The sequence below is a fragment of the Ochotona princeps genome, chromosome 4, assembly GCF_030435755.1.
Source record: "Ochotona princeps isolate mOchPri1 chromosome 4, mOchPri1.hap1, whole genome shotgun sequence".
NCBI lineage: Eukaryota > Metazoa > Chordata > Mammalia > Lagomorpha > Ochotonidae > Ochotona > Ochotona princeps.
Window position 1 is genome coordinate 18,207,214 of NC_080835.1, and position 18,401 is coordinate 18,225,614.

Sequence of the window (18,401 nt, forward strand, 5' to 3'; positions counted from 1 at the left end):
AGGTGTTTAACAGTGGAGTAGACACAGATGAAGAGGGAGTTAGTGACCTGGATGGTAAAGTGAATAAACTCACCAAAGTAAAAAGCATAAAGAAATTTCCCCATGTATTTCAGTTAAGTGCCTTTTTAGGGCAAGTTCCCTTGCTGTGAGGCCAGGAACCATTGTCCTAAGCATGTCAATTTTTGAACTGTGGTTCAGAAATGATACGAAAGTCTTCACAGAAAAGCTAATTTTTAGAATGGGGAAAGATTCAGTAGCAGAGATAAAGGCCTCTGTTAATTAGAAGAAATAACATGTACAGGTTACCTAGTGTTTTACCTGTCCCTGTTCAATGACTCACATAGGTTGGGGCGGTGAGTGGTCTAGAGCTGGGGCTGAGGCCGAGCAATACCTCAGTACACTGGGAGTGACTTCTCCACACATCTGCTGAAATTTTCCATGATCTAGTCTTCCTTGCTCCTTTCAGTAGCACCTATTCCCAGTCTAGTCTCCCTGATGTTGTTATGGCTTCTTTATTGTTGGATCCATTCACCACCAACACAATAAACAGTTCAGTAACTTTTTTAAATCAAGGAACGTCTTGTAAGAGCAAGAGAAAGAGAAATAGAGTTAAGCATCTGACTGGAGACTAGATATCTAATCAGTCCATTTATGTGCCATAAGAGCACCCAGTGAACAATGCCTCAGAAAGCCAGTAAAATAAAGCAAACTTAAAAAACCACCTGCTCACCCACTCTTTTCCTCCCACCATATTGAAATATCTGTATTGGTCAGCACAGTGCCTGAAACCAGGCATTTAATACTTGTTTGTTAAATGAATGGCAGAAGAAAACCATGAGGAGACAGACAGGGAGCTATGCCTAATGTGCTCAAATCAAGGTATGTATGCCTAGAAGTTACACTGTCCCAGAATATAGGCCAGTGGATCCACTAGAGAAGTTGTTTTTTGGGTATCTGAGATTCAGGCTTCTTCTGGAGTGGACTCAGATCTCAACTCCATCACTTCCTGGCTGTGGTCTTGCCTATGTTCCTTAACCCGGCTTCCCCTTTTCCCAGTCATAAAATCAGGATAACAGTACTTACACTACTGGACTGGCATGAAGTTTAAACAAGTTTTAACTTGTTTATGTAAAACTCTATCAGAATAATCTTTTAACATAATGGTAGCTCAATACATTTCAGATGCTTCTTTGAGACACAGTCTCTTGCCTGGTTGAGTGAATTGAAGCTAATGGGATTTCTAGAGATGTAGAAAAGTGTTTTCTAGTATCAATAGAAAGAGGGCCAGAACAGAATAGAAATCAGAGAGGAAGAAAGAAGACCCATCTGTCAGGGCACAGACTAAGGAAAAGCTTTGGAAATCAAGACAGCAATGCCAGCCTATAACAGTAGTGCTAGGTGGTTCGCTCTTGCTTAGAATTAACTTTTAAAAAATTAAATTTGTGGGTATAATACTGTTTAAATAGTTAAACAGCTAAATGTGCATCTGTTGCACAAAATAAATTCAAAACAATTAATACTTTCTAAACAAAATAACTAACTCAAGAATTCCTTAAATTACCTAGTTTCAACAACATGGTGTCAAGAGCTACCTGTTACTAGTATTTTATCACCTTTAGTTCTCACAGTAATTCTCTGGCAAGAGCGGTAGCTCCTGTCATTGCCAGGTATATTTTTACTGAGAAATTATTTCAAAGTTAAATGATTTGCTCAAGGCCTTCCTAAGAAACAGAACCAAGCTTGTTGGACCCATTCTGGGGTTCTCTGAAGCAGGGACAGCCCCACTAGAGAGAGATGCAGCAAGGGCAGGGGCACGGGCTGCTATAGGGCCAAGCTTTGGGGTGGTGTTACCATGGTTCTCCAGTCTGTGGGGATCAGGACACTGCTGCCCCTTACACTGAGAGATGGGCTGCAAGCCCCACTCCCAGCAAGCTGGCACCTGTGTCTTAGCCTAGCCTAAGTCATTCCTTTAATGCAACTAGCAACAGGGCAGGATGGAGCAGACACGGGCTAGGCTTGTTGATTCCCATCTGCCTGCCTCTGCCCCACCCCTGGGGTCTCCTGTCACCGGTGCTGGAGGAGGTATACACATGTGGTCAACAAGCTGATTTAAAGTGTCATCTGCAACAAGGCTGGGGGCCACACTGTGGAAGCTCTTCCCAGTCATTTCAAAGAAAAGCCAAGGTCTTTCCCATTCCTCTTAGAGAAGCAGATTCACACTTGCCCTTGCCCACACTCCTGTACGAAAGCTGACTGGAAGCTCCTCCATTCAGTGTTGGCTGACCTTTCCTGATTTCAAATGGTCCAGAGTAGCAAAACGGCTGCTGGATTATTGACACAAGAGACATGGAGACCCACGTGCACACAAAAGCCTCTATGCAAATGTTTATTGCAGCTTCATTCATAATCTCCCAAAAGCTGGAAACACCGTGTCCTCCAGCAGGCGAGCAAATGATGAACTGCCATTGCTCAGCACTAAAAAGAAATGGATGGAGTCATACAATACCACACAGGTGTGTCCAAAGTGCTTCACACTCAACACGTACCATTCACACTCAAAGTGTACCATTTATTGACCCTGTGGAAAAGAACACTAAAGGGATGGGAAAACAGACCAGTGTCTGTCAAGGGTTATCAGTGGGGAGGTCTGCCCACAAAGGGGCCACATAAAGGGGTCTTTAGGGGATGAAAGTTTGGTATCCTGGTTGTGGTGATACAAAACTCTACATAATTGTCACAACAGAGGATTTCATTGTACATCTTTTTTTTTTTTTTTTTTTAAAAAAGAAAATTCAACTAGCAACTTCAGGGAGTTTTCAGGAAAAACTTGAAAGCCGCAATGGAGGAAGGATGGGGGTATCAGTGTACTTAGTACTTCACATAGCAATTCATGAGCATCCCCTGAGTAAATAAAGGTTCACTTTATTCAATAACAAATGTGCTGACTGTTCTCAAAATACACCTGATAAAACGCTTGGGGATTAGCTGGCCTCTAATAGCACAGAGGACAGAGAGTTCACAGGTAGCTCGCTGGCTTACCTGCTTCCTGGAAGTGACACAGGCTGTGCCAGCACCAAATGCTCCAATTCAGTGAGCCAATATTTGAGGTGATTGGCATCTGATTATGTTGCTGGAAAGTCTACAGAAATGCTCTCTTCAGTGGAGTCTGGCCACTCGGTACTGGCATGATGCCCTTCCATGAAGCTTTCCTGGATGAACTCGAGCAACAGGGCTCACCTGAGGGGACATGACTTTGGGGCTTATTCTTCCTTTTCTGAGAAGTTCAATCAGATCCCAAACACTGAACAGCTACTGACTGTCTTTTCTGGTCATATGCATCATGCCAGTAAGTTTACCAACCCCCAGGCTTGGTGATGGGTGGATTCTTCCCGCACTTCGCCATGGCGGAAAGAAAGGTAGATCAAGACAGCATGAACCACATAATACACATACCGTCATAAATAAAGCTGTGCTTTGAGTTTAGATATTAAAAAAAAAAGACAACATGAACCTTGGGAAGATCAGATGGAGAACAGTCCAAATTAGCCTGCTTCTAGACAGAAACCAAACACAGACTGCCTATTTTGCTCATAAACAACTTTTATTTTTGTTCTCAGTATGTGCCCTTGAAAAATCCCAGAACACTGGGGTTTCTGATCCTCCTAGGGCCAAGGGTGAAAGCATGGATGGAGATGCCCAGCCTTGTTTCTTTGCCCTCCCGAGGAGCCACGACTGGAGGTCTCAGGGAGAGGGAGCTGATCCGCACACCTCCTTCCCGGATGGGTAACATGGTGGACAATTAGTAAGACAGACTCTGTCTGTAGAGGGCCTCAAATATACATATTCTATAATCTATATATAAACCTGTTATATAGGAATTCCACTTATTGGTTTCCTTGTGACTTATAATTGAAATACAAATGATGGAGATGTTGAACACGGCTCATTTCCCCTTCTCAGCCCCCCTCCCTCCCCAACATAAATAACATCACAAAGGTCATGTGATCCTAAGAGTTGTTTTGTTGTAAATATTTTGCTTTGAAAATCATTCCCCCTTTCTTCTCTGCAAACTCCTTCTGAGTCTGGAACAGAGCAGCATGGAGCGGATGAGACGGGGGGCAGCATGAGATCTGCTAGGGACAGGTGTGGAGCGCTGCTTCTCACCAACTGGCACAAGGTGGGCTTTTACTTTCTACTGATAGCAGAGGCTACACTGCAAGCAGAGGATGTGCAACGTGGCTGTGTCCCCAAAGAGGAGGCTGGCTGGCCCACTAAGACAAGCCCTGAAGGCATCGAGGTTTTGAGACAGAGCACAGCTCCCAATGTGTTTTGGCTCAGTATTTACATAGTATCTTTAACCTGCATTTTGTTTTTCTTAAAAAAAAAAAAAAAAGGAAAGAAAAATAAATGTGTGTTTCTTGAACATACCCCTTCTGAGGCTGGCTGGGGGAAAGAAGGAACTTATCAAAAACAAACTGATTCTCACATATGTCAAAGTCCTGTTGTAAGTCTAACTTGGTTATTTTCACACACATCATTAAGAGTAGATACTGGCAATGATTGATTTCCTATTCTGCTTTTAAGAGCATGGATCAAGATGGAGAGAGAGGAGGGGTGTCCTACGGAGAGCGCCGTCCCTTCTTCAGCATCAAGTGACACTGGATGGTCTGGATGCGGTTCTTGGCGGGGACAAACTCAGGCTGCAGCTGCAGTGTGGATTCATACCACACCAGGGCTTTCTCAAACTCCTCCTGTGTGGGGGGCAAAGGGACAGAGGTGAGAGCCATGGCATTGTCACACTAAACACATCCAGCGACCTCTCCTTTCTCCACAAGCACCTCTGGCTAGGGCCACCCTTGTGGCACTTTCTCAAGTTGCTGTGGGAGAACTCTAGAGGTGTGGGAGCAAACAGCAGCTGGCTCTGCCCCTGGGGTAGAACCAGACAAAGTCCTGGAATCACAGTGAAGTGCTAACACCACTGAGTCCTTGACTGTACCCGGGGACCCGGGACATGCGTCCATTGAATCCTCACTGAAATCTCTAGAACCAGGTCTGGAGAATGCTCACTCTGTGTCTACCTAAGTTTTCTACATCAGCTGGAAAGAGGTGAAGTAAGAATAGGTCTCTCCAACAGACTTGTACATTTTGAAGAGTTGAGTCTAACATTTCAAAGGGCCAGCTGGTTTGGAAATGGCCACGACCATACTGAGGGCATTCATCTTCGGGTTGGAATAATAGTTTCAGAGAAGAGTCAATCAACAGGTGAAATGACTCTCTCTAGCCAAGCAAGGAGGAGAATGCCTCACTTATACCAGCAAATTTCACATTTGCTGGGGACAAAAATGCATTCTTCAATTTTAAGAAGCAGGGAGGTAATTCTGCACACTCAGCAATCCCTACTTGGACCAATTCTACTTTCTGCCTTTCAAGTAAAGATGACACAGAAAGCTTACAGTGCAGGATGCTCTTTCTGTTACCTCTTATTGAGGGCATCTTGAGACCTGCCCTGTATGTGATACCACATTTCAGATGAAACTGGATGACATGAGTCTCACATTAAATCCTGTTATGACACTAGGTGGGTGGGACCCTGGGATTTTAAGCTCTGAGATCACTCCTGGTTTGGACCAGAAGGAGGGATCTGGATGATGGTCCTTGCATTCCCTTATTTTAAATGGTGTCCCATCAAACTGGTGGAACTTCGTAACTCCTGAAGTATTTGGTGAGTACTTAACTATGCACCGGACACTGGGAGATGCTGGGAATAGAAGGATTGAGAGGACTCTTGTCCTTGAAGGAGCCTGCATCCTACAAAACCAGGTGAAAATGTGGCAAGAGAAACAAGGACAGCATCTTGAGGGCAGAGGCGTGGGCAAGTAGCCCAGATGGAAGTGGGGGAGCCAGGGGTGTGTGTACACTCACATGGAGGTGAAGCTTTCTGCAAAAGCTGGTGTCTCCAGAAAATCACAGACAAATCTGACTCTACTATTAAACAGCTGCAAATAACTTTGACACATTTCATGTACTTTGAGGAAATTTTCAAACTCCTTATCCTTATCTCTGATGGCGCTAGTGATTTTAAACATGAAACTGATACACCGGGGGAGGTGTCCGGTGTAGCACGAAGGATGCTGTTGCAATGCTGACATCCCTGTCGGAAGGCCCAGCTGTGAGTGGCACCTCTGCTCCCACTTGCAGCTCCCTGCGGATGTGTACCCTGGAGGGCAACAGGTGTGGCTCAACTGATGGAGTTTTTGTCAACATATAGAAGAATTGAATTGAATTCCCAGCCCCTGGTTTCAGCTCAGTTTAGCTCTGCCAATTGCTAGTATTTGAGGAGTGAAATTGGATGTGAGCTAATAAGTAAGCTGAAGAAAAAAACAAACCCAACCACAAAACCTTCCATGGAGTCACACACAATGGTGTGCCCGTGTGGCCAGTGTGCTCTGTCCACGGCCCAGTCTCACCATCGCCACGTAGACGTTGCCCAGTGTGAAGTGGTTCACAGCGAAGTGTGGCGCGATCTCCACTGCCATGGTGGCTACGATGACGGCATCGTTCCAGAGCTTGGCATTGTGCAAGATGTTGGCCAGGCTGATGAGGGGCACATCCTGGCACCGGGAAGAATGGTGAGAAGAAAATGGTGGGTTGTGAGTTTTCATTCTTCTGTGATCATAAAAAAGGGAGTTGGTATATGCTGAAAAATGAGTAGTACAACTCATATGCTAGGCTGATGTTTGCTAATGGTCTATGAAAGATAAGCAGTTTGCACCAAAATACAGATCAATTTGTTCTATTTTTTAATAATTTTATTTTTTATAACGATTACATGGTTGATCAGGGTGAGGAAGAATCAAGGTTTAAACAAGGAAAGCTCAGAACCAGACAGGAAACGGTCAGCATGGATTCACATATGCCTTACTAGATAGGACACAAAGATTAGTTAATCCTCACTAGGGTATTGAAGATTTCTCTGCACACCGCTGCTAAAACTGTTCTGCACCTCAACTGTTGACAAAGGCCTTGTGAGAGTTATAAGCCAGTTTAGACTATCCTAAAATCTACCAAGTACAGCAAAATTATGCTTCAACACTATAAACTGCTAAATACTAAAATGAAAACAGACATGAGACAGCTGAATAGTACCCTACAGCCACTTTAAGGTGTATAGCAGCTGGTTCTGTGTACAAACAAAAATTGAAGGGTCAATGAAGTAGTCACAAGATGTGGTTAAGAACTTGCATTTTTTTTTTTAACATACTGGTTACTCATGGTTACTGGTTACCATGTCAATTAATTCCATAATGTTGTAAATTGTTGTTGATGTTGTGCTGGGGCTTCCAATTGAATGGGATGATACTCTGCCAGCTCTGCCTTCAGACCAGAGATGGTCTCCCCAAGAAACCGTTGAAATTATCTGGACAATAAGATGCTGGACTCTATGCTTGGTATATGTTTGCAAAGAAAGAATCTTGACTGAATTTGAACTGTAATACTGCAACAAGGTGGAGGAATCCACCATGGGGGGAGGGCACGGGGAGGGGTTGGGGGAATCCCAGAGCCTATGAAACTGTGTCACATAATGCAATATAATTAGCAATAATTTTAAAAAAAGAATCAAGGTTTAACCTGGAGAGTGCATGTTCTGGGAGTGGCAGTGGCCCAGTAGAGAAATAGTGGGTTCCTCCCTCTTGGGTTATCACTCCCACTGGTGAGCATGAAAACCAAGACTGGGGCAGCGGTGGCCAGACAGAACAGCACCTACCAGCATGTGTGTGGGCTGGACAGGGGGGCCGGTTGGGTTGAACTAGGCTTCAATGCCCATTGACATGTATGAGAGCTGAATGGGATGTGGCACAGACTGGACCAGTCTGCTGTACATACCGGCAAGCACGGGAACCAGGGTAGAGGCGGGCCTGTTGGGGGTTATTGTGGGTCGCTCCGACTAGGCTGCAGCTCCGACTGATTTGTGTAAGGATCAAGTGTGTGCTGGGTGGAATCAGGCTGGACTTCAAAACCCACTGGTTCATGTGGAACACAAGTATAGAAACAGAACCAACCCAGCAATTGCAACCACCAGCTGATTGGGGCGACAGACTGTGCCGGACCCTGTACTGGCAAGCACACCCAAGAATCAAGTCTGGGATCACCTCAGACGAAGTTTCTTTGGGGATCCCTCCAACTGAACTGTTGCTCTCAGAACCCCAGCCGTGAAGAGAAGTGCAGGTTCCACAGTCTGACCATGGAGTGCAAGTGTCAAAGCTGAGCCTCCTCAGAGGCTCAGATGGAGCAGTGGAGAGCATATCCAGGTGCACATGGAGGATATGGCAGTCCATCAGAACCTGCAGAGGACACCTGGTACCACAACAGAGGATGGAGGACAGAACAAATCAACCACCCAGCCAAGTGTCGGCAGTGAAAATCTGGGCAAACGGAGAGTTTTAAGGTGGACTATGTCAACAGTGGATTCTGCAGCAATTTCACTGTGCTTAGAATGGCGAGATTGGCAGCAATTAATAACTGTTGAATTATCAAAACTACCTGAGCAGGACCCTTGTAGCATGCCCCACATCAGGGACCCTGGGACAGGTGGGAGGCTGGGTGGGGCTTCTCCCTTTATTTCTCCCCTTACCCCAGATACAGACAAAATAATTATAATGTAGAAACAATGGTCTTACCCACTTTCCTATAGCCCTTGACCCTTTGTGCCCTAACCAACTATGTAAAGATTATCAAAATAAAATAATTACAGAAAAAAAAAAAGAATCAAGGTTTAGGGAAAATTGGTCACTCATTGTTTCCAGCATCTACCTCACAGGCATGCCCCAAGACCCGGGCTAGGCAACCCAAGTCCCTCTGGATTCCTTACGTCCAGGGCTCACAAACCTGCCTCCCATCATGCAGGTGGGCCCCAGGACCTGAGCCAAGCTATCCAAACCCTGTAAAATACCCGGTCCTTGGGACTCACGGATCTGGCCCCCACTGACCTCACCACAATCTTATTGCGTGGCCTGGCCTAGTCTACTCTGCCCCTTGTTCCAGCTTCTTCTGGTGGGTGCTGCAGCCTATCTCAGCCCAGTCTGATTGCTGTCCTGGCCCAAATGTGAACTGGCTGATGTTGTGGCCTGATCTGGCCCCTCCTGCCCCCTGTCCAGGTTCTCAGATCTGCCAGTGGGTGTTATGAACTGGCCCAGACTGGTCTATCCCCATACTTCCCCCACATGTATGCGGTGGGTACTGTAACCTGGCATGGTCTGGGCCGTTCCTTGCCTTGCTTCTTGCGTTCACCTGCAGAGACTGTGTACCAATGAAGGAGTTTCCTAAGTTCCTCTATTGAGTCTCTTCCCAGTGGCAGTTCTCATGCACACCAGTGGGTGCTTGGCCCAGGTTGCCTTTGTCTACCTACTGTCCTGGCAAGAACAGTGGCTTTGTTCAACCGCCCCTCACCCATTCTGATTCTTGCTGTTGGGTGTTTTAGCCCAGCGTTACCTTGTCTGTGCCCAGACATAGCTCTTGAGTGGTTCAGTGGGAGTTAAGACCTAGTCCAGCCTGTTCTACAGCTAATGTGGCTTCCATGAGTACCAGTGTGGGCTGGAGTCTAGCCTAAACCTGTCGCTCCCCAGACCCAGTGCACACCTGCGCTAGTGGAGGCTGCAGCCATGTCCAGCCCAGCTTGCTGCCCCCATTACTGCGCTCGTCCTTACCAGTGGGAACCCCAACCCAGCTGGGGCATCCCCTAAGCTCCCCAGCCAGGCCTGCCCCACCCACAATTCTTGGGTGAGCCAGCAGAGACTGCAGTGCCATAGGGGTGAGCCCACACTTCCCCCACAGATTCTGCTATCAGAACCACTTCTCTCACTCTTGCTCTCCCCTCCACATCAATTTGCTGTCAGCTCCCTACTTACATACACACGTCATAGACTTATCTATGGAAGTCCCTCAGCTGTAATTCCTAATCTGGACATAAAACCACAGGTCATCACTTACTGCCACCTGTGAAATCCTATCATTGCCCTATATATCAAGACCCCTCAAATTACGAGCATGCACTGCCGGGCAGCCTGAAGGACTTCGCCCAGTGCCTTTGGCATCCAGGCCACCTGGGCCCATCCAAGGGGAGCAGTGCAGCCTGGCTACAGACACCTGTGCGGGTCAAAAAAACTTTCAGGATGGGGTAGTCACGGAAGCCCGCTGAGTATCCCTTCCTCAAGGGAGCCAAAGTGCTCAGCTGTGTGTACCTGTGCCAGTCCCAATTAGTTCTTTCAATGCCAAAGTCTTGCCATAAAATAAATACCAAACCAAAACAAAAAAAGTTAGTTGGCTAAAAGCTCCATGTCTAACTGCAGCTTACTAATAGAATGACTGCTGAGTTGGCTCAATCCACAGATCACGTGTTGAGCTGTGCTGTGATTGTGCCAAAGTGTTTTCTGCAAAGATACAGGACCACCTATAGCAGGGGCTGGAAAACTCTGGCCCACAGGTGACATACATCTTGTTTCTGTCAAGTTTCATCAGAAGACAGCCATCCTCATACCTTTATGTACTTCTACACACTACAGGGATAGAATCAAGTCACTGCCCAGAGGCTTGGTCTGCAGAACCCAAACATTTTACTGCCTGGTCCAATATGAAGTCACTGACCCCTGAGTAGAGGCTTGGCCGTTCCCTGTTCCCTCACTGTAATCAGCATAGGTGATGGACTGAGCAACAAGAAGACCATCGCAAGTATTTCCTCTGTATGTGCTGCCTGGGCGACTGCTGCCTGTAATCCATCACACAGTATTTGGTTTGACAGCACACATACAAGAAGCATCCCTCCCCCCCCCCCCCAAAAAAAAAAAAAAGACACAATTGTCCATGTCTTTACTGGATATCCAGAGTGTATATCCTTAGTTGAGGTCATGGTAGTGCTGTAATTTGCCCAAGATCACATAGCCAGTTAGAGACACAGCTGTGTTTAGGACTCAGCAATGCCTACCATACAGTCTGTGTCTCATCTACTATTCCATATGACATTCTCAGCCATCTCAAGTATAACAGGATTTTGCGAAGTCAAGACTGATGCTACACAGGTTAGCTCAAAGTTCTTTGTGTGTGTGTGTGTGTGTGTGTGTGTAAAGAAGTTGGATAAAGACCAGTAACTGGCCAACTTGTGTGAAGGAGTGGCCACTTAATTCTGTCTCTATGGAAAACAAGTTGCATAGGTCTCCAGGCTCCTGGAAATAAGCTCAATCTAAAACAAGATATGCTGGTGGTCTGCTGAGGGGCTCTGAATGCTATAGAAGGCGTACTGAATGATGCCAGGTTTTACGCAGATCTTGAAGATCTGTCGCCATGTCCCAACTTGCTAAAGAGGCATTTATGGGGCTACATCACAGGCTTGCTGCTGCACAAGCTGAGTCTTGGGCATTCCTGCTCCTGCCTATCTTTGCCTCACTTCTTTACTGGCTGACTGGGAGGAAGCCTTGTTGCATGGGGAATGGAAAGGCCCAAGGAACAGAGGCTCCCACCTGCAGGGTCCCGCTCACCTTCATCTGGTGTGGCGCGTAGTGGAGGGCCTGGCGCAGGCAGTCGATGGCCTTCTTCCCTTGGCCTCTCACTCGCCAGTAGAGGGCAGCCATGCTGGAGAGCACCCAGGAAGTCTGGTTCTGCAAAGGAACAGACAGCTGAGGCTGCTGGTTCTTCCCTAACATACAAATGCACTTACATTTAGCTATGTGTACTATGTTCCACCCTTTCACCATCCCCCTCCCCCAGGGACACGCATCCTAGTCTACACATCCTTTTTATTATCACACTGCTTATTTTAACAGTCTCTTCACTTGCACCCATGTGCACAGCTGCCTCAACAACTGCATAGTGAAGTGCTCTTTGAGCTAAGAAACGGTGCCAGGCACACAGCTTTCTGGATCTTAGGGTTTTTGCTCAACACTGTACTTTTGAGCTGCATCTGTGCTATCTGTAGTTCCAGCTCATTCCATTTCCTTGCTGGACAATTCCACGTCAGCTGAGTGAATTTGCTATAGGATTTTTGGTTTTTTGCAGAGGGTCATTTCTGGTTTTGATGTACCCTGGTGCACATAAACATGCAGATTTTTTGGAGAAGATGCTTAGAATTGCTGCATCACAGGATATGCAAATACTCAAAGGGGGGAAAAAACCCACAAGCAAGAGAACTCCGAATTGTTCCCCAGAGGTGGTGTGCTTATCTGCACTCTCATTCACATCATCCTTTCCCCTGCTGGTGTTAGCAGTGGGACAAAATGGGACCCTCCGGTGGCCTTGTGTTTTGTGGTGATTAGTGAACTTGAGAGTTGCTTCTTGTGTTTGTTCATCACAGACATATTCTGGTTTTGATGGCTAGTCCTTAATTCATATAGAATGAACTATTTGAAAATAACCAGGCTATTGCCCCAGGACAGTTTCCTGAATATCTCCCCTTTCGTTCCAGTGTTACTTAAAATTTTTTTGCTTGTTTTCATTTATTTAAAGATTTATCTTTATTGCAAAGTTATATATATATATGTATATATATATATATATATATAGAGAGAGAGAGAGAGAGAGAGAGAAACAGAGACAGAGACAGAGACAGAGAGAGGAGGAGAGATAGAGAGGAAGATCTTCCATCCGATGATTCACTCTCCCAAGTGGCTGCAATGGCTGGAGCTGCGATGATCCGAAGCCAGGAGCTTCTTTTAGGTCTCCCATACTGACGCAGGATCCCAAGGCTTTGGGCCGTCCTCAACAGCTTTCCCAGGCCACGAGCAGGGAGCTGGATGGGAACAGAGCTGCTGGGATTAGAACCGGTGCCCATATGGGATCCCAGTGAATTCAAGGCGAGGTCTTAAGCTGCTAGGCCACTGTGCCGGGCCTGTTTATTTTTATTTTAAAGGCAGAGTTTGAGAGAGAGAACGAGACACACACAGAGAGATCTTCCATCCACTGGCTTGCTCCCCAAATGATGCAATGGCTGAAGTTGGGCTAGTCTGAAGCCAAGCTTCTTCCGGATCGCCCACATGGGTTTAGGGGCTCAAGGATTTGGGCCATCCTCTGCTGCCTGTTGAAGCCATTAGCAGGAAGGTGGATTGGAAGCAGAGCCACCTTGAGCCAACAATACAATTAAATTTTTTTTTCATAAGATTAAGGCAATTCTCGGGCCTGGCGGTGTGGCCTAGCGGCTAAAGTCCTCGCCTTGAAAGCCCCGGGATCCCATATGGGCGCCGGTTCTAATCCCGGCAGCTCCACTTCCCATCCAGCTCCCTGCTTGTGGCCTGGGAAAGCCCCTGAGGACAGCCCAATGCATTGGGACCCTGCACCCGTGTGGGAGACCCGGAAGAGGTTCCTGGTTCCCGGCTTCGGATCGGCGCGCACCGGCCCGTTGCGGCTCACTTGGGGAGTGAATCATCGGACGGAAGATCTTCCTCTCTGTCTCTCCTCCTCTGTGTATATCTGGCTGTAATAAAATGAATAAATTAAAAAAAAAAGATTAAGGCAATTCTCACAACTTTATGATTCTTTTTAAGAACAGTAGTTTTTTTCCTGTACTCATCCATATGAATTTAAAGATCTGCTTTTCAGGGCTGGTCGTGTGGCACAGTAGAGTAAGCTTCCACTGTGGTAGTTTGAGTTCTGGGTGTTCTACTTCTGATCCAGCTCCCTGCTTACAGCCTGGAAAAGCAGTGGAGGATGGTCCAAGTCCTTGGGTCCCTGCACCCAGGTGGGAGAGCTGGAAGAAGCTTCTAGCTACTAGCTTCGATTGGATTAGTTCTAGCCACTGTGGTCATTTGTTGGATGGAAGATCTCTGTTTCTCCTCTCTGTAACTCTGCCTTTCAAATAAAAAAATAAACCTTAAAAAAATAGTTCTGCAGTGCAACAGCTTAGCGGCTAAAGTCCTTGCCTTGAATGCACCAGGATCCCATATGGGCACTGGTTCTAATCCCTGCGTCCCATCCACTTCCCTGCTTGAGGCCCGGAAAAGCAGTTGAGGAGGGCCCAAAGCCATGTGACCTGTACCTGCCTGGGAGACCCAGAGGAGGCTCCTGGCTCCTGGCTTCAGGTTGGCTCAGCTCAGGCTATTGTGGCTGCTTGGGGAGTGAATCAACTCCCCAATGGACAGAAGATCTTCCTCTGTGTCTCTCCTCCTCTCTGTATATCTGACTTTGCAATAAAAATAAATAAATCCTTAAAAAAATCTGCTTTTCAAGTGCCGTAACATTTTTTTTGGGCATTTTCATTATACTAACACTGACTTTATAGATCAAAGACAATACAGAGAAGTTCCTCTAAGATAGATTTTTCAGCAGTAAAGATTTTCCAGTTTTTAAAAATTCATCTTTAAATGACTTTATTCTTCTCCTCATTTTGAACTATACAATTTCAGGAGGTCTAGTATCCTTTCTAGATTGTCACTTTGGGGCCAGGATCGTGGTAACACTGTTAAGCCACTGCTACTGATCCTCCTTGTAAGACTTTGGCTGGAGTTCTCCAATCACCTCCCTCCCCTTCTAGCAGGTCTCCCGTTAGGTTTTGCGGACGTATGCCGCGGCAGTCTGGACAGGGAGGAGGGACTTCTCTCCTGTTTGCACACTGCTCCTATCAGTGCACTCCAGCAGCAGCACTCCGCACGGCTGTGGTCTCAGACCCCGCCTCACCACGGCTCCTCAGCAGCCACACCGAGTCCCTTGTTCACAAGAGCTCCAGCTTCCCAGAACTTAAGAATCCTGAAAAGTACAGTTGTGTGTCCTCTTCCTCATCCCTCAGGTGACAGCTCCCCCCAACAGCCGTTACCTCGGTTTTACCTCCGTGCGTTCCTTTCCTCTTACAGCCCTCCAAGCCATCTAATCCATTCCCTAAATTAGATTGGCCCTTCTGAAATGTCTCGTGTCATTTCTGATTTCCTGACAGTACCCTGATTGAAACAGCTGCTCAGAAGACAGCGTTGTCTTCACTGGTGTGCAGCTTTGTTGTACTGTTTCAGGCATGGATTTCCTTCCTTTTCTCCAGTTCCCAAGTTTGTTGGCTCATTCATCTCCTGTCTTCGATATGTGGCATGCAACTTTTTCCACAGAGCTTATAACCACTTATTTAATTATGCTGACTCCATTTATCCCATCCATCACTGAGTAGCTGACTTAAACAATTAAATACATGTTTCAGCTTACGGTGTGTCAAGTTGCTTTAACCTGCTCATTTCTGATGCTCTTTGTTTCTCATATTTCTGTTCACATCTTTTAAATGTTTTATAGTGAAAATTTTCAAATAGGCACGCACTGCAGAGGACAGTGAGTGCACCCCACGTGTTTTAACAGCAGCTTTAACACTGATCATGCTTGCTTCAATATCCATACCCTCATCTGTGTTAATCTCAAGTAAAATCCTAGGCTGCACACACTTCCACCAGTAACTGCTTCAGTGTGATTCTAAAAGAAAAACTCATGCTGAATGCCTTAATTCAATACCTACAATGCCTAAAATATTGAGAATTATTTTTTAACAGCAAATATTTGGTTGGAACTCCTGTTTTCCTCAACTGTTTCACGATAGTTTTGCTTTTTCCGATTGGAATCATAACTTATAAAAACCCCAGAAATTACAAACAGTTGATATATTCCTTAGGTACCTTCTCTTCTCTAAACCTTCATCTTTTTTCTTCACAAACTAATTCTTTTAAAAAGAATAATTTATTTTTATTGGAAAGGCAGATATATACAGAGAGGAGGCGAGACAGAGAGGAAGATCTTCCATCCACTGATTCAGTCCCCATGTGGCCGCAACGGCTGGAGCTGAGCCAGTGTGAAGCTAGGAGCCAGGAGCCTCTTCCAGATCTCCCAAGTGGGTGCAGGGTCTGAAGGCTTTGGGCTGTTCTCCACTGCTTTCCCAGGCCACAAGCAGGGAGCTGGATGGGAAGCGGGGCTCCCAGGATTAAAACTGGCACCTATATGGGATCCTGGCGCATTCAAGGTAAGGACTTTAGTGTCTAGGCTATCGCGCTGGGCCCAACAAACTAATTTTTATAGAAGAAATAGGTTGCTTCTCCTACAGTGTTCTGCAGAGCGTGTCCTGTGGTGCTGTTTAACATGCTACTTTGCTCCTGGCCTGCCCTGACCCTGGTACTTAGAGACTTGACTGATTCAGAGGGGACTTTTTGGAGGAAGAGTTGGGTGAAGACTATTTCACAGGCAGTCATGTGAACTTCAACGATACTTCTTCAGTGCCTTGGTGCCTCTGCATGTGACATTAACAGGGATGGAGACTGCCATAACTCCTGGAGGCCGCAAAAATCTAACAGCCTCACATGATCCAGAACATTCCTATAAACACCTTTCCTCCTCAGTTCAGTGTGACATGATATGTCATTTTGGTTCCATTTACATTTTCCTGATATTTATTTATATGAAAGTCAGAGTTAGAGATCTTCCATGTATTAGTTCATTTCCTAGATGGACCAGACTAAAGTGAGGATTCAGGAGCCAGGAACTTCTTCCAAGTCTCCCAAGCAGCTGGCAAAGGCCCAAACACTTGGGTCCCCCTCTGCTGCTTTCTCGGGCCATTAGCAGGGAGCTGCACAGGATCTGGGAGCAGCCAGGACTTGAACTGGTCCCCATATGGGATGCTGGAGTTGTAGGAGGCAGCATAACTAGCTTTATCGTGTTGGTCCTCTTTGTGTATCATCTTGAAGAAATACCTATTCAAGTCTTGAACACATCATTTTACTTATTTAAGTGGGAAGGAGGGGCCCAGTGTAGTGGCCTAGTGGCTAAAATCCTTGCCTTGCAGGTGCTGGGATCTCATGTGGGCACTGGTTCATATCTCGGCTGCTCCACTTCCCATCCAGCTCCCTCCTTGTGGCCTGGGAAAGCAGTAGAGGACAGCCCAAAGCCTTGGGACCCTGCACCTGCTTGGGGGATGTGGCAGAAGCTCCTGGCTTAGGATCAGCTCAGAGTTTGTAGCTATACTAATTCTTTGTCTCGGCTAAAATGAGAAAATCTACTTGGACTGGACAAAGGTTTATTTCTTCTTTTAGGTATGTCAATTAGGTATTTTAAAGCTGTTATTAACTAAATACATATAGCTGAATAAGCACATCTACCTGTGCATTAAATTTGCACCAGCTTCCTGTAGTTATGGTGACAAATTAACAGAAACTTGGTGATTAAAAGCAACACAGATGTGTTCTTCCACAGTTCTTGAGGGAAGCAATCTACAGTCAGTATCATTACATCAACACTCAGTGTGTCACAGGGCGGGGCTCTGCCTGGAGGATGCAGAGGAGACCCTCTCTTACCTTGTCCGGCCCGGTGGCTGCTTGCACTCCTTGGCTAGTGGCTGCATCCCTCTGGTCTCCGTGGTCACACTGCTCTCTCCCCTAGGTTTGTCCTCTCTCCCTCTTTACAAGAATGCACAGCACAACACTTACGGAGCCCTTACCTGGGAAACCCAGGATAATCCCTGTCTCTGGATACTTACCCCTCTCTGAGTTCACATGCTCCAGGGGTGGGATGCATTCAGTTGCCCGTGGGGCTTCTTCTCACGCAATGCACTATTTTAACTGGTAATTGTTTCTTACTCTATGGCTTATGTATTCTGATAAGTGAGGTTATATCAAATTTGTTTTGTCCACAGGATGTGTTATCTTCCATCTTTGTACATTCATCCTTTTTATATCCTAACATTTAAAGTGCTTTTCTTCTAAGCAGCAGCTTGATTTAAAAAAAAAACTAACCCACACTTAATTTTTAAATTATTCAGCCCTTCTGCATTTACCTACTGTTTTCTTGGGTTGGTATTTACTATTTGTGTCCTATATGTGACTTTACCATTCTTGTCTTCCCTCAGATTAATCAAATGCTTTATGATATTCTATTTTCCTTCCATTAAGTTAGACTTCAAAATGATTTTTAGTTGTAAGCCTGGAGCTTAAAACATGCAATCTTACTTATTAAAATCCAATGTAAATGAGTACTTTTACTGCTTGGCAGATACCAATTAAACCTTAGGACTTTTAAATTCCCTTTTTACTTTCCTTTTATCATTGATGTCACTGTTACCATAAATTTCAGAAATATTTAAAACTGAAACTGCTCAGGGTGCTATCATTATTATTTAATAGAGTGGCAGATCATTTATACAGCTTTCCCAGTGTTCTTCATGCCCCCTTACATGTCTGATTCTAACTGGGCTCATTTTCCTGAAGAATGACCTTTAGTTTTGACTTCTGTACGGGCACACTGGTGCCAAATTCTTCCAGTTTTTGCTTGTTGAATTGTCTTTACTTCTCTTCAGTTTTGCAGGCTGTTTACTGGTATGGAACGCAGGCCTACAGTTTTCCCCTTCCAATATTTAACATATGTGGCTATCCTGACCTCTGGTTTCCACCAGAAAGCGATTCTGCTGCTGT

General features: G+C 45.8%; 1 protein-coding gene across 1 annotated transcript in view; it reads right to left on the minus strand.

The window, feature by feature from the left end:
- Positions 1-4,382: 4,382 nt before the first annotated feature.
- TTC17 (tetratricopeptide repeat domain 17) overlaps positions 4,383-18,401 on the minus strand; it is a 124,904-nt gene continuing 110,885 nt past the window's right edge. Inside the window, exons 23-25 of the mRNA XM_058663156.1 lie at positions 11,529-11,648; positions 6,468-6,611; positions 4,383-4,751 (exon numbers count right to left, since the gene is read on the minus strand). Of these exons, the coding sequence (XP_058519139.1) occupies positions 4,620-4,751; positions 6,468-6,611; positions 11,529-11,648 (396 nt within the window). The 3' untranslated portion in view covers positions 4,383-4,619. The remainder of the gene's footprint in view (positions 4,752-6,467; positions 6,612-11,528; positions 11,649-18,401) is intronic.